Here is a 14363-nt window from a genome sequence, read left to right as displayed (position 1 = left end):
TTTGTATTTTGTTACAATTACAAAGAAATTTAAACTCTTATTTGGACATCAATAAGTTGATCGTAGAAATCTCCACTTATCAATGCTCAAAAAATGATTGTAGGTAAATATAATAATTAATTTCTTACTCCAGGTGGTTCGGTTTTTCAAAATTCTTATTAATTTGTCCCCATATCAATATTCACATCAATTTACAGGCAAATATGATAGATGTATTAGAATTTCAACTGATGTATTGTTCGAAATTCTTATCATTTTGCCCCCGTTTCAATATTCGAATAGGGTTACAGGCAAGTACGGCCTAAAACATTGGAGTGTCAACTGGTTAATCATTAAAAATTCTTAAAATGTTGCCATCATATCAATATTGGGGGAAATATAAACCTTAATTTGGAGCCTCAATTTATTCAATTATTATAATTCTATTCAATATGTCTCATGTATGAGTATTTGCAAAAGTCCAAACAAGTACAAATCATCATTTGAAGCTTTGAAACATTTTAAATTGAATTAATTCGATAACAATTCTAATGAATTTTTATCCACTATAGTATTTGTACCGGCAAATACATACATGTACAATGGCCTTTTTAGGAACATCAATTAAATAATCGTTCAAAATTCTAATCAATTTGTGCATCGTTTTTAATAGGAAACAAGAGCCCAGAATGGACGTTTCCATGTTACAAACTACTTTTCACCTTCGCCAACACTTTTCCCCTGTCGCATGACCTGTTTTCGCACGCACCTACACCCCTTTCCCTCAAAACGTCCACCACCCCGCGCACTGTCCCCCGGCGTAAAAAAACGTTTGTAAGTCTTCTTTTCTTCCCCTTTCCCTTCGCAAAACTCTCCCCGAAAGCTAAAACGCATCTAAAACTCACCGAGCTCGTGTGCTTCAGACGGTGCATGTTCGCGTGCTTGGCACTGTTAGCGGCGGCCGCCGTGCCCGCATGGTTGGTGCTGCTGCCGATGCCTGCGACGCCGCCCAAACTGTTGCTGTTGACGCTCGCCAGCGCGACGGCGGCCTGCAGATGATGGCTGCCAGAACTCAGCGTGGACGTGCCGCGCGGGGGTGGTGCCGGTGCAACGGACGGAACTGGGCCACTGCCACCACCACCAGCACCACCTTCACCGGCGAGCGTTTCACCAGTGCCGCCGGCCGTTGCAATGCCGTGCTGGTGCTGCTGCTCCCCGGCCAGCCGCCTCAAAAGCTGCTGCTGGTGATGATTGTTGTGTGCAGCAGGATGCTGCTGCTGCAGTAGATGATGATGGTGCAGCAGCTGCGGGCTGCGGTTAGCCGGGGCCTGTTCCGATGGGCTACTAATTGGCAATTTTCTATCGGTCATTTATTACCTATTATTTTTAGAAACGGCCACACTTTGCTTCCCCTCCTTTTACCAACACTCGGTGCACTTCTCACACAACAAAATGGCTCTCGTCTGCCACCCAGCCCGATAACACTTTCTACCGCGGTTTTGCTTGATGTTCCATATATCACACACACCCTCATAAACTCGGCCCGATCGTTTTGTCGTTTTGTATTTCTAGCGCATCCCCGGCAATGGGTGACCGATGAAACTGATCATAAAACGCAACACGGAGACAACACACGCCAGCATACCAGTGCATTACATTGCACTAACGGCGGGCGGGCGGCACACTGGAGAACGCACCGCTACACCGCGCACTGGGTGAGGCACGAAATCGACTGCAACTGTGACACATTGCACCGGGTTGGGAACGATAAACTACGATACGAGGATGGCACTGCCACTTGCAGAACCGTTCCACCGGTCTTACGATCTTTTTTTTATCACCTTTCGCTTCCCGGAATTGCTCGTGTTCCCGTGTGGGCGATGAAAAACTGCTCATTCACTTCCGTTTTTACGTGTCAATTTTCCTGTTCCGTTCACAGCACAAACTACCACCGCTCGTCCCCGTGTGCGCAGGTGTAATTGGCTATCAATATCCTGGAGGGAAGCCCAAAGCACTCACAAGCGCAACGCCGCGCACGACAACGATGTTGATGAACTACCTGCAAAGGGAAGAAAAAGGGAAAAGAATCGCCATCAGTACGACGAAATCGATCTAAGCAGGGCCCTTAGAGCGCAAGGGTGCGCACACCGCACAGATTGCACCACCTCGAGAGCGTGTATCTCTCTCTCCAATGGCTCACGGTGGTGGTCCCATTCCCTTTTTCCTTAACAGCTAATAATTGCGGGTACCAGCGCACACAGCGCTCCCTCGCCTTGCGCACCGTTCCATTCCTTCGCGCGGAATCCGGTCGTTAAGATTCCGCGGTGGTTGTTGCACGGTGCACCGCTTAAATGATATGCATTATACGAATGGGAGTTCCTGCTCCCGGTGAGAGGAACAGGTTTTTCCTTGCCAAAGCATCACCGGGCTGCAACCGATCGTCATTCCCCGTTCGATTGGCGTATTAAAAAAAAAGGTTTCTAGTTTCTGCGCGCGCTGCCGACTCTCTGCTACGGGCTCGATCTTTCTTTCTCTCTCTCTCTCTCTCTCGTGCTATTGTGCCCTTGTTTGTGTCCTTCCGTGCCACCACCGCTACTCCTTTACACAGTCTAACGGTGCACTTGTCGGTGCACTTGTTGCAATCGCAGCCGCGCAGTTCGAAGGTGAAGCGTTCAATGCAAACTTTTTCGCTTCGCTTTTTGCTCGCTACCACAACAATCGATCCGTTCCGTCCAGCTTTCCCAATGTGTGTGTGTGTGTGATGTTTCACGCGGCATGTTAGATTTCTCCTCTCTTGCCTGATGGGGGCGTCGTCACGCGCGTTACAAAGCGCTACAAGAACAACAACCATTCCACCAACAACGTTAGCGTTTTCCACAAGTGGCTCAAGTGCTTCAAGCGGCGGCCACCGTTCGAATCGCCTTTCTTTCCGGCTTCCGCTGCTGCTTGCTGCTGCTGCTGCTGGCTGTGTTTAGAACCGTAGCAAGCGTTTGAGTTTTTACCGCACCGGAGCCGCCTTTCAAGCCGTACTTCCTAAAAACGAGACAGAAAACAGAAGCGTATTAGAGTTTGGAATGCACTTGAAGTATTTGGGCTAAAAGAGATGGTAAAAATAGTGTTAGAAACCAGCGCAAAGTTACATCATTTTTAATTTTCAAAAAAGAATAATAAAATATTCCATCTCTTGTCGAGGAAAACCCCACCTCCGTTGGAAGAGCTAAAAAGCGCACCAATGCGTTCAATTGCAAGCGAAGAATTGCAGCCCGAGTGGCAAGAAACTGTCACTACGGGCTAAATTGAACCAAATGGATTTAAATTGCACACCCCCTCTCCCTCTCTCTCAGTGTGCATACATTCCCAACGAGCCCTGGTGCAGTTCTGCGCACTCTGTATTCCCCTGGTTCATTTTATGCTTTCGCACGTTTACAGAACGAACGACTGCTGTAAAGATTTCAATGCCATCCTTCACATTGCCCGCCCGGCCGTGGGACATCTCCCGGGGTGTGAGCTGGGAGGCTGGGAAATTCCACCAGATTCTTCAGTCAAAATCAGCCATACCTGTGTCCTCTCGCGCTGTCCCGCTTCTGTGTGTGTGCCGATGCCGGCTCTAGGATGAATATTTTCTCCCTCATTATCAGACACCTTTTTTTCTTTGCCTTCTCTATGTTTGTGTCCCTTCCGAAGTTTCCTTTTTTTATCCTGTCAGGAATGTTGTTACACCACCCGCGTCTCCTTCATAATCCCAACCGACCTTGGGCCGAGTCTCACAGTCATCAGCCAATCCTTTCCAGCACTGCCGCTTTACTTCTTCCTTCATTTTAACTCCGCCGACGTGGCCACTTTACATTGCGCCACGCTTCTCGGCGGCCACAATTTCTCTTCATTTTCCACGCTACGCGCCAAGCTGGGAACAGCACACACTGACTGGGGCGTTGGATAAAAGAGTTACTTTGTGTGTGGAAAGAAAAGGAGTAACGTTGATTGATGCATGCAGAAGCGCCCATCACCATGACGCAAAGACACACAGAGAGAGAGTGAGAGAAAGAGGAATGTGGTGATGGATGTACAAAGATAAGCAGGCTGCTGTGCAGTAGTTGAACTCAGTTAAGGAACACAACATACACGCGCGCCTCTAACCTCTCACACACACACAGTAGGCTTTGGGGCAGCTTCACATCTGAAACGAATAAGAGCTCTGCCACGGGCGCACTACAAAGCAAGAGTTTACAGTGCACGCGCCTACTTCGCTGCACATATTGCTTGCCAAAAGCGGCAAGCGGGAGAGAAAGTGGCTGAGAAACGATGTAATAACGCGCGCGCACCAAGCGACTCAGGCGGCGTTGCTTTGCGCGTCATCAAGCTGCAGCGGCGCGTTATTTGTCGCTGGCGCTTTCGCGCGCGCCTCTCACACACGTGTTTACCCTACGCAAACAGTTCATCATTGTGTTGTGCTCTGATCCGCTTCGGTCCCCCCCGCCCGAGTAGGAGGTCGGGCTAAAGGGTAAGACGATTATGCGAGCCAACAAAAACTCGGGTTGCAACACTATGGCGCTCTCTCTAAATCTCGTTCCAAAAGCAACCAAAACCAAACAAAAAATCCAATATCCCGTTGTTATACACGCGCTGTTACATGAGGAGCTGTATATTTCGACGTTACTTGATGCTGCCTTTGACCCGAATTCGCTGTAAGCTTTCCCGTTGGATGGATCGATGGAACACAGTGCTCCCGGTTGGAGCAAAATAAGGGACAAGGGCAATCAAATCCCCACCACCATTTTCCCCAGAGCAGAGACGGCAGATGATAATCAGGAAGCAACCATTTTACCCATCCTTTGGACAAAAATTGCACTCATCAAATGCTTTACCCCCTTCATATCTCCTCTTGATGAGGCTGGGAGCTGGTTGTTGTCGTCGCTTTTTTTTTTGCTCCACAGCGTTCCACCATGACGCCATATGTAGTAATAAACGGTAATCGATTTTTGCTAGGCTTTGGTGGTAGGTACCAGTTTTTTTATGCATGCAATTTTTGTTCTCAGGCTTCGGCTGTGTTTTGTCCTCCCTCTGGCTTTCTATCTGCGCGGTGCCGGTACCATTTGCGGGATTTGCGTCATTCCGCTGATAAAGCAGCAGCCGCCTCGAGGGTTGATGACTAAACTGGAACCCGAAAGCGTGCAGTAATATGTCCACAGGCATCCACAGGCGTATCAGCAGTAAGATCGCGAATGGTCAAGAATGAATGCCTGTGGGCTTTGGGTTTGGAATGTTCCAGGATTTTCTGTGCAAACTTTAAGCTAGAAATCCGCATTTGTAACAATTCTAGAAGAAGTTATTGGCTGTTTAGAGTTTTAGTCTTCAAAGAAACTGTTGGAGATTGATGTCATTAAAGAGAATTAAGAAGGAACATACAACTTGACGAGCTCCCTACATAAACTTCAAAAACTAGAACGTTAATTGGCTCTTTTTGGGTCTAGTTATGATGTCATGACCTAGCTGATGAGTTGCAGCATCACAAAACAGTACTTTTAATGACCCTATAAAAGACTTGAGAATTATCTCCATTAAGTCGACCCAATTTTGGAATGATCCTCGTCAGATGCAAATCAGCATTAGATCTCCAGTGTATATGAGATTTTGGAGCATGACGAAGAGTTTATCCAAAATCTCCCAAAAAATATTAGTTTAACACAAATCTTCTTACGTTGCCTGTTGGTTTGAAGACATCTTCCTTAATAATACCTAAACAAAACCCCATTTACCAAAGAGTTTTTGCCCGTTTTGCGCTCAGTTGGAATTGTAGATATCGTACATCTGGAAATGATTCTTTGATCTACTATGCATAGTTATACAAAATAGTTACTAATACTTATTTGCATGATGCAGAAAATACCATCCAATTGACGTTTTATCATCCAACACTGGTTTTTAGAGTCCCAAGGAATTTTGGACTATTAAACGCACAGGGACGTTGATAAGACATTATAAACCAAACCATTTCAAACCTTTGAGTTCGTTCTGCGAGTGTAATAATGATGTTAGTTTGGGTGTCCATCCATACCCAAGCAAGACAAGGAATTCTACTATATAGCAACTTCAGGAAATTCCAAGAATCCCCTGAATTCCTGACTACTGCAGCTTGGCTATTTGTACCAATTAACCCAAGCTAATCAAAGAACTCCGGCAGTGATCAACTGCACACTGTCACTTACTAATTGAACAACGCCGTTAGACACTGGTACGACTCTAATGGAATATCCGATTAAGTTCGGATCTACTTTAAACGTTACATACGACACGATTAATTGAACTGCCGCTCCCATACATGAACTACCCCACCCCCACAACAAAACAACCTTTCCTTTCCCCCCAACATGCTGTAACATTGGATGAACACAATCTATCTATCTAGGCTCAATGTTTCTCTCCATGGAGATCTTCTCAAATCTCAAACAAACGACCTTTAAGGCGTCCCAAAAAAGGCGAACTAAAACATCATCTGATTAAAGGTACAACCGCACAAGACCTCGAGAAAATACCACCCACGACCTGCGAGAGTCGCCCGGCTCCAGAGGAACTAAATTATTCATCTTCGCTCACGGAACTTTCCGATGGAATCTCGAGCAATCAATCAGTAGAGCCTGGCGAAGCTGACTTCCCCCTAACTTCCCCCCAACAATTCCGCTACTACAACATTCACTGAAAACATGCGCATTGTTGCGCCGGAGGAGGGGCTTTAGGAGTGAAGAAGCAGCTTGAAAAGCTGGAGCTGGCATGTGGATGCAGATCAAAGAGGCGAAGCATTCTTCCACTTCATTGATCGATCATTTTAGGGCGTGTAAAACCGACACATGGAGCCTCAAGAACCATTGTTGAGGGGGTTGGTGTAGTAAAATGTTCACCTCAATGTCACGGGAAAAGCCTTTCACTGCTCTAGCACACACATACCCGGAACTCAGGTCTCGTCTCTGTTTTTCTCTCTCTGAAGTACGTGCGTGATGTTCGTCCGGGTTTGGGCATGATGGGTGGTAGGCTGGAGAACCTGTTGTTATATACGCTCAACAAACATCCAACGCTCGACTCGAACATATGTGCGTAATGTGCTCCGGAACCGTTGTTCCTACGCCTTCTCTCTCCCTTTCTCTCTCTTAGCCCCTTAGGTTTGAAACAATGGAGGGTGTGAGTAACATGAGCCCCAAAAAAAGGTGTAAAAACACATCCAACGCAACATACCACGAAGCACAGACGAAACACACCACGGAAGAACAAGTGTGCTCCGCTCGTGGGTGGGTGGTTTGAGTGGTGGTGATGTTACTGTGCATTATTATTATTCACTTTTCGCGAGCACTAACACCACAACAGCACAGCTCGTGTCCAAAAGAAAATAAAAAACGACACATTTGAATAAAAACCAAACAAGCTAAAGGTTGGGGCCGCGAAGAACCGCGAGGGACACTTGCACGCCAGCAATAACATTCCATTCCAGAGTGGGTGGGTGGGTTGGGTGGGGGCAGAATGGCACAGTGTGGTTGTGGTTGCCCTTTGCCCTTGGGGCGGACGCGGGGACACACACACGTTTTGCCCGTTCAGCACAACTGTAAAACAAGAGGAAAATAGAGAGAGAGAGAGAATGAAAGCATTTCTTGTTCTGTAAAAGAATTTTGTGATTCAATTTATGTTTGTTTTTTTTGCTGAAATTGTTCACATGGTTATTCCTTTCTTTTTTGTACTATTTTCTATTCTTCATGTCCTTACTTCTTCAACTACACACACAAACACACTTACACAATGATTGATGTTTTCTTGTGCTTTTATGTGTGTTGCACACGTGTGGCAGGCGCTATAATTTGTTCTTCCTCTATTTTTCTCCATCTCTTCACTCTCTATTGCGTGGCTTTTCCCAACCCTTTTGTTTCGAGTTTTCAAACTTCCTCCCATCCCCACCCGAAACAACCCAACACACCAAGAAACACAATAGTGCGTGGCGACGATGCTGCCGCCCCACAAGTGTGCTGGCGTTTCTTGCGTCAATCAAACTAGCGGGCGCGACGAAACAGTTTCGCGGCATCCTTCGATTACACGCGAAACATAGAACGAAAGAGAGAGAGAGAAAGAAACGAAAAGAAACCGTTTTCCATCCATACTTTCTTTGCCATTTTTTGTGTTTCTCCCTTTTTGAACGATCTTTCTCTCTCGCTCTCTCTCTCTCTCCGTCTCCGTTTTCACCAGGGAAAGGTGGAGACTGGAGCCTGCAACCCTTTACTTCTGCATATTCTTTCATTTTCTCTCTCTCTCTCTCTGTACGTCTTTCCACCACCACGAGCCTTTATGTGTGGCGCGATTTTTATTTTAACAAATTGCCGCACCTCGCCCGATGCTTTGCCGTTTGGAAGCTGCACAAACCGACCATCATCATCAACATTTTTCCACTCAATCATTGCGCGCCCACCAATACCTTCTTTCATTCCATTTCGCTTGAAAGCCTCATTTGCTTCTAACGTTTCTGCTGTTTCTTTTCTCTCTCTCTTTCACCCACCACGGCTTACACACGGCGGTTTGAAGGAAGATTCCGCAAAAACTACCGCTCGGCTTTGGCTACCTGAATGGTGTTGCGGGCGGCTTTTTTTTATTTTGTTTCTTCCTCCCGGACAGGATTCAAAGCGCCTCTTCTCGCCAGATTTCGGGAGGGAATCACCACCAACCGATCGAACCCGCTTCCCGCTGGGAGCTTTTGGGTTCAGTGCAGAAGGGGGAAGGGCAGGCCCAGGATGGTGGTAGAGAGAAAGGCAGCAAGAAGCGTGATTAGTGTAGCGGTCTGTGCCGCAACATCGTAGCAGTAAGCACAGTAACGGCGTTGCCTAATGCTGCTGCTACCAACCAGGCCAGGGGTTGGTAAGGTGCCGGAAAGCGAATCCGGTTCGAAGGACCAAATATGTTGAGCCATCGATAGGGATCTTCCACAAACTGTACAGATTAAAAGATGTTTTTTTTTGGACTAAAAATTGATTTAAAAAACCCGGTTTGAGGGATTTGATTGGGATTTCAAGCTACTGATAACGATCGGGTTCGAAGGACCATTTTGGCCTCACTATCTATCTCTCGATGCAGATTCCGGCTGAATAGGAATCAGGTTTCAAGGACCGAGTTTTAGCCTTGTTGGTTCATCCAATAAGATAAATCTTGTTCCATGTAAGGACCAACTCTCAACAATTGATCCTAGGCTATGATCGATAGCGCAATACAACGCCATTGTTTACTTTTTTCTTTACCTAAATTTATAAAAAGTTAAATGCGTAAAAATGTTGAATTCACAGACAACAAAAACTAAATTTCTTATATTTCAAATAACTAATCTAATTTGCTACCCCCAAAAAAAAACTCCCACCTGCCGAACCCTGGTGAATTCTTGCGCCCACTGCCCAACGTTTTGTGCACCTCACAATCCCGCTAATGATGATTTTGCCGATGGGCCTTCTCTTTAGATGATTTTTGTTTTTCATCTCCTGCTCCCTTTGCTCTTCCTTCTACCGTGCCTTCCCTTTTGCCCTTCTGGCCACGGACCAACGGGTGGTCGACGAGATTTAGGTGCGATCAACAAGTTTCATGCTGCCGAAGAAGGTGAAGATATTCACAGCTTCTTCAGCACGACCCTGTTACGACCCTGTTTGCGTTGCATTATGACCCACTTTATTGAGCGAATAAGCAAATTCCAATCTCACGAGGAGGGAAATATAGTTTAAAACATTTAAGAGTGCTCCATCTCACATTCCATCCCACAAAGAGCCAGCAAAGCTGATAAGAATTGTAGGATCGTCTCTGTACACAAAAAAAACCTGCTTGTTTTATTTTGCACAAAGAAATACCTACGATCCCAAAGATGCATAATGCATCCCACACACATACAGAGAGACGTGTTAAGCTGCATGCACACACCACTACAGGCCCTTCCCACACAAACACAGCAGCAACAAAGAGCAGCGCTATACGGAAGGAACTATTACAAACCTTAATTGTTTATTTTCTGCTGCACCAGCACCACCTCTCTTCTTCTGGGTGGGGCGGCTGTGTCTGCATCATCTGCTCGTCCCCTTCCCTTGTTGGTTGTCTCATCAAAACTGGGGAGGGTGTGGAGGAGGTTTGAGGGGTTCGGCTAGGGCAACATCGTCAACATAAACCGTTGGCGCACACCAATATAGCAAACAAAAAATCAACAAATTCACACACTCGCACACCCATACAAACGCAGGCAGCGAGCGTACACACTTTCTTCTTCCGCGAACGTGTTTTTTTTTCTGCGTGTCGTTTCAGTTTCACTGCGATGCAACACGATTATGGGTGGTGGGGAGGAATTGGAGGAAAGGGGGTGAGGGGATTTAAACGCTGCACACACAATCAATCACACACTTCCCACATCGCTCTGCCCCGTTCGGCCAAACAAAAACCTGGCGTATTACAATTGTTTGTGCCCGTTCGTGACGAAGAGTAGGCTCTGGTGGTGGGGGTTACTGCCTAGGGCGGAAAACATGTTGCCACCGCCGCCGCCTGCTGTTGGTGTGTTGGGTGAAAATTATGCACACGACGCCGAAATGATTACATCGCCCGCTCACACACAGAGCGCGCGGCCAAAATATACGATAATGCTGCCGTCGCTGTTTGTATTGGTGCGGTACACTGCCACGCGATCGTGCTCTCCTTCCCCTTCACTATCACCTCACCCCCACACACTGAGCATAAATTCCACAGACGCTCCACCGTTTGTTTATGGTAAAAAAAGGTTGACAGGAATGTTTGGTTATTGAACAAAAAGAACTGGGGGCGCGGTGGGTTGTAGTAGGTGGGAGGTGAAAGGAATGGCTGGAAACCGCACGACTGGAATCTTGTTTTCTGTGCGTAGAAATACACACACAAACACTCGCACACAAGCAAGCGCGCCCGCTCACTCCTTCGCATACATACACACACACACACGCGTGTACACACGCGCACAAAACGGTATTCTCTCGGCGCTGTGTACACGAGAGGCTGCTGTCACATCACAATACTTCAATGCTTGCTTGCTTCTTCTTTTTGCTGCACTCTATGCTGCTTTTCAGATGCTTTAACACCACCCCAAACAGCAAACAGGTTTTGGCACAACGTTTAAAATATTTACAGAACAATTGAAAGACAAAACACTCCAAACACGCACACACACACAAGTACAAACTGAAACACAACCACAACGACTCCTCCTCCCCCTTCTCTTTGGGGGGAGACTGGTATGACGGCGACCCCCCACCCAGGCGAGTGGGCTGTCGACGGAAAGTGCTTGGGTGGCACACAGTGTGAAGAATGTTTTCGCTGACTAATAACTAATCCTGCCTTAGAACGCACGCACACACACACACACACACAAACGTTGTCGTTTGTTCAATTTACACGGGGGAGGTGGGTATTCAATTGGTTGAACGGAGAGAAGCGCAAAATAACACATACACGAAAGAACGAAAAAAAAAACACTACACGTACAATTGAACCAAGCAACATCAACTTGTTTCGACACTGAATGTAAAAATTCAAACACACTCACAAGTATGCATGGGATGCACAATAACGGAACGCTCGGGACCAGTGACACGCAAAACTTACGATGCGGATGGCGGCCAGCAAACACGCTCACGCGACGAGTGAAAAATTCGGAGTTCGAGATTCGTCGCGGCTTGCTTGCTGCTTTGCTGCTGATTTGTTGGCTTCCTATGCCCAAGTAGCGTGTCTGCGAACCCGAGGAGCGTTTTGACAACTGTGATGTTGAGTGGAGGTGAATCAGGCTGCGGTTACCCACTGCACCCGGGTCGCCATATTTGATGAGTCTCTTTTGACGTTGAAAGTTAATTTCGCTTTTGCTTGTTTTTATTGCAATATTTGATTTTTTTGTTCGTTCATCTTATATAATTGAAGCATATTTTATAGAACAAAAGACATGTCATGAGGATGGCTTCCAAATAAATATTGCCAGGGAAGAAATTTACATTATTTTTGAACCAACCTCTCGCTGCAGCGTTCAACCCACACGCTTGACAGCTGAGTTTGACGTTCCCGTCGTGGGCAAGAAAATTCAACACAGCGCTTCCGCTGTCAAGCAACCATGTTTATACATTGTGCGATGTAAACAACGCACCACCAGCAGCACAAGGAAAAGCAGCACAAAACCGTCGAGCATTCCTGTGCGATTGCGGAAAAACGCTTACACCAGCAAAGTGTATGGCCTCACGCGATCGTGGACGCGTATGTGCATTGTGAAACTGTACGAACGCGCAGTCAGTCTGCTGCCGTAATCCTTCCGCTAAACGTAGCACAATAGGGGAGAAATCGAGCAGGAAAACGTGTAGTGAGAGAGTCCAGAACCCCCGCCACCATGAAGGACGATATTATCTACCTGGTGCTGCTCGGGTCGTGCATCGGATTTGGCCAGTTTTATCGCAAGTTCACCGACCCCGAGCAGCGGAAGCTCGTGGGCACCGGGGTGGGACTGTTGGTGGTGCTGTCCGTCAGTGGCTTCCACATGCTGCACATGCTGTTCTGTTATCTCGTGAGTGCACTGCTGATAATCTATGCTAGCCGAAAGTAAGCGCCACTTTGCTCTTTGCCACCGTTACCAACCGGACGAGAATTCAATCGTCGTCAGCCTTTACGTAATGATGCATTTACTTTGTTTCTTTTCCTTTCTCCCCCTCTAGAGTGTGTCATCTGGCGTGCTTTGGCTTCATGTTCGGCTATCTGTTCTTCTTCCGGTCGCTGTCGTTCCTGGGGTACGATGCACCGCCCGGCCACACGAACATGATACAGATGATACTGACGCTCAAGCTCGTTGGATTAGCGTTCGAGGTGAACAATGCGTACACCAAGTCTAAGACGGTGGCGGATGGGCAAAAGGACACGGCGGCGGTCGCACAACCATCCCTGACCGAAGCTGACCGGGCGCTGCTGAAGCTCAGCATGCTGGACATATTCCATTACAGCTTCAATTACGTCGGCGTGCTGACCGGACCGTACATCACGTTCAAAACGTACCGTGACGCCATGTACCTGCCGTTCAGCGGGAAGGCGGACTGCATCGGGGCGACGGTTGACAAGCTGAAGGTTATCCCACTGTACGCGGGCCTGTTTCTGCTCGTGTCGTACATCTGGCCGCTGCAGGTAAGGAAGCCATTTCGCCCGCTACCCTTAATCCGTCGCTAATCGCTTTAAACTCGTTTGTATCCCGCACCCTCTCGTTGCTGCAGTACGCAACCAGCGCCGAGTTCTACGAAGAGCGTTCCTTCCTCTACCGGCTGATGTACGTGTGGCCGACGTTCTTCATCTTCCGCATGCGCATCTACACCGGCATACTGCTGAGCGAGTGCGTCTGCACGATGGCGGGCGTCGGTGCGTACCCGAAGCTGGCCGGCAGCAAACCGGGCCACGGTCCGAGCAGGGACGACTACACCACCACCGCCACGGAGGATAGCTCCCCGCTGGAGTACGACTTTGAAACGGTGCGCAACATCGACGTCATCAACACGGAGCGCTGCTGGACGTTCCGCGAGGCGATGAAGTACTGGAACATGTGCGTCCAGTACTGGATGGCGATGTACGTGTACAAGCGCTTCCCGAGCAAGAAGTACCGCACGCTCGTGACGCTCGCCGTGTCCGCCATCTGGCACGGGGTGTACGCGGGCTACTACTTCTGCATCTGCGGCGCCCCGTTCTATCTGCCGATCGAGGATCTGTACGTGAAGCTGTTCCTGAATGATGCGACGGGCCAGAAGCGCACGGTGCTGAACGTGCTGTGCTGGATCTCGAAGTTTTTCGCCTTCTCGTACCTGGGCATTGCTTTTCTGCTGCTGACGGTGGACAAAATTTGGTACTACTACAGCTCGGTGTACCACTTCGGGTACGTGCTGTGGATTGTGCTGTACGGGGCGGGTGTGCTGATAGCGAAGCAGCGAAAGGCTAACGCTAGGAGGGAGGCTAAGGCGGGACAGGACGGTGCTAAGCAGGATTGAGCCGTATGGCCACGATTTTTTTGGTTCTCATGACACACAGCAACTGCTAGACTCAAATTTGTTGCACCGAGCTGAAGGGATGGCTTTATAACACACAAATTAAAGGTGTTCACGAGTTACGAAGAGAATAGACTTTATTAAGTTAGATGCTTCTAGTGATGTTGTTTGCGGGTAAATGTTTCTTTTTTTACATTAAAATTTTGTTAGTTAAATAAACTGGATTCTATTGCATGTTGTAGATGAGGTGTTAGCGCAGTTGGATTGAAATTTGAAATAGTCGAAAGAGGCTTTAGAAAACACACGTACAAATTATATACAATGAATTACATATAACTCACTGTTCTTATACTGAAATGAATTATAATA

At 47.5% G+C, this 14363-nt stretch overlaps 2 protein-coding genes across 6 annotated transcripts in view; one reads left to right on the top strand and one right to left on the bottom strand.

The window, feature by feature from the left end:
• The window catches only part of LOC120956643 (rap guanine nucleotide exchange factor 2), a 41124-nt gene extending 29369 nt beyond the window's left edge, over nucleotides 1–11755 (bottom strand). For 3 of the 5 annotated variants that reach the window (XM_040378289.2, XM_040378287.2, XM_040378284.2), the window contains exons 1-2: nucleotides 11602–11755; nucleotides 885–2038 (exon numbers count right to left, since the gene is read on the bottom strand). In XM_040378289.2, the coding sequence (XP_040234223.2) occupies nucleotides 885–1349 (465 nt within the window). In that variant the 5' untranslated portion in view covers nucleotides 1350–2038; nucleotides 11602–11755. Of the gene's footprint in view, nucleotides 1–884; nucleotides 2039–11481 lie in introns of all 5 variants that reach the window. The other 2 variants (XM_049609755.1, XM_040378286.2) reach the window with 2 other exon arrangements.
• A 343-nt stretch (nucleotides 11756–12098) lies between these two features.
• LOC120956641 (lysophospholipid acyltransferase 7) lies at nucleotides 12099–14235 on the top strand. The gene is made up of 3 exons (XM_040378283.2): nucleotides 12099–12576; nucleotides 12690–13149; nucleotides 13236–14235. The coding sequence occupies exons 1-3, from the start codon at nucleotides 12368–12370 to the stop codon at nucleotides 13995–13997; spliced, it is 1431 nt and encodes a 476-aa protein (XP_040234217.2). The 5' UTR covers nucleotides 12099–12367; the 3' UTR covers nucleotides 13998–14235.
• The last annotated feature ends 128 nt before the right edge of the window (nucleotides 14236–14363 follow it).

The sequence above is a fragment of the Anopheles coluzzii genome, chromosome 3, assembly GCF_943734685.1.
Source record: "Anopheles coluzzii chromosome 3, AcolN3, whole genome shotgun sequence".
Lineage (NCBI taxonomy): Eukaryota > Metazoa > Arthropoda > Insecta > Diptera > Culicidae > Anopheles > Anopheles coluzzii.
This window is presented reverse-complemented; position numbering and strand designations above follow the sequence as displayed.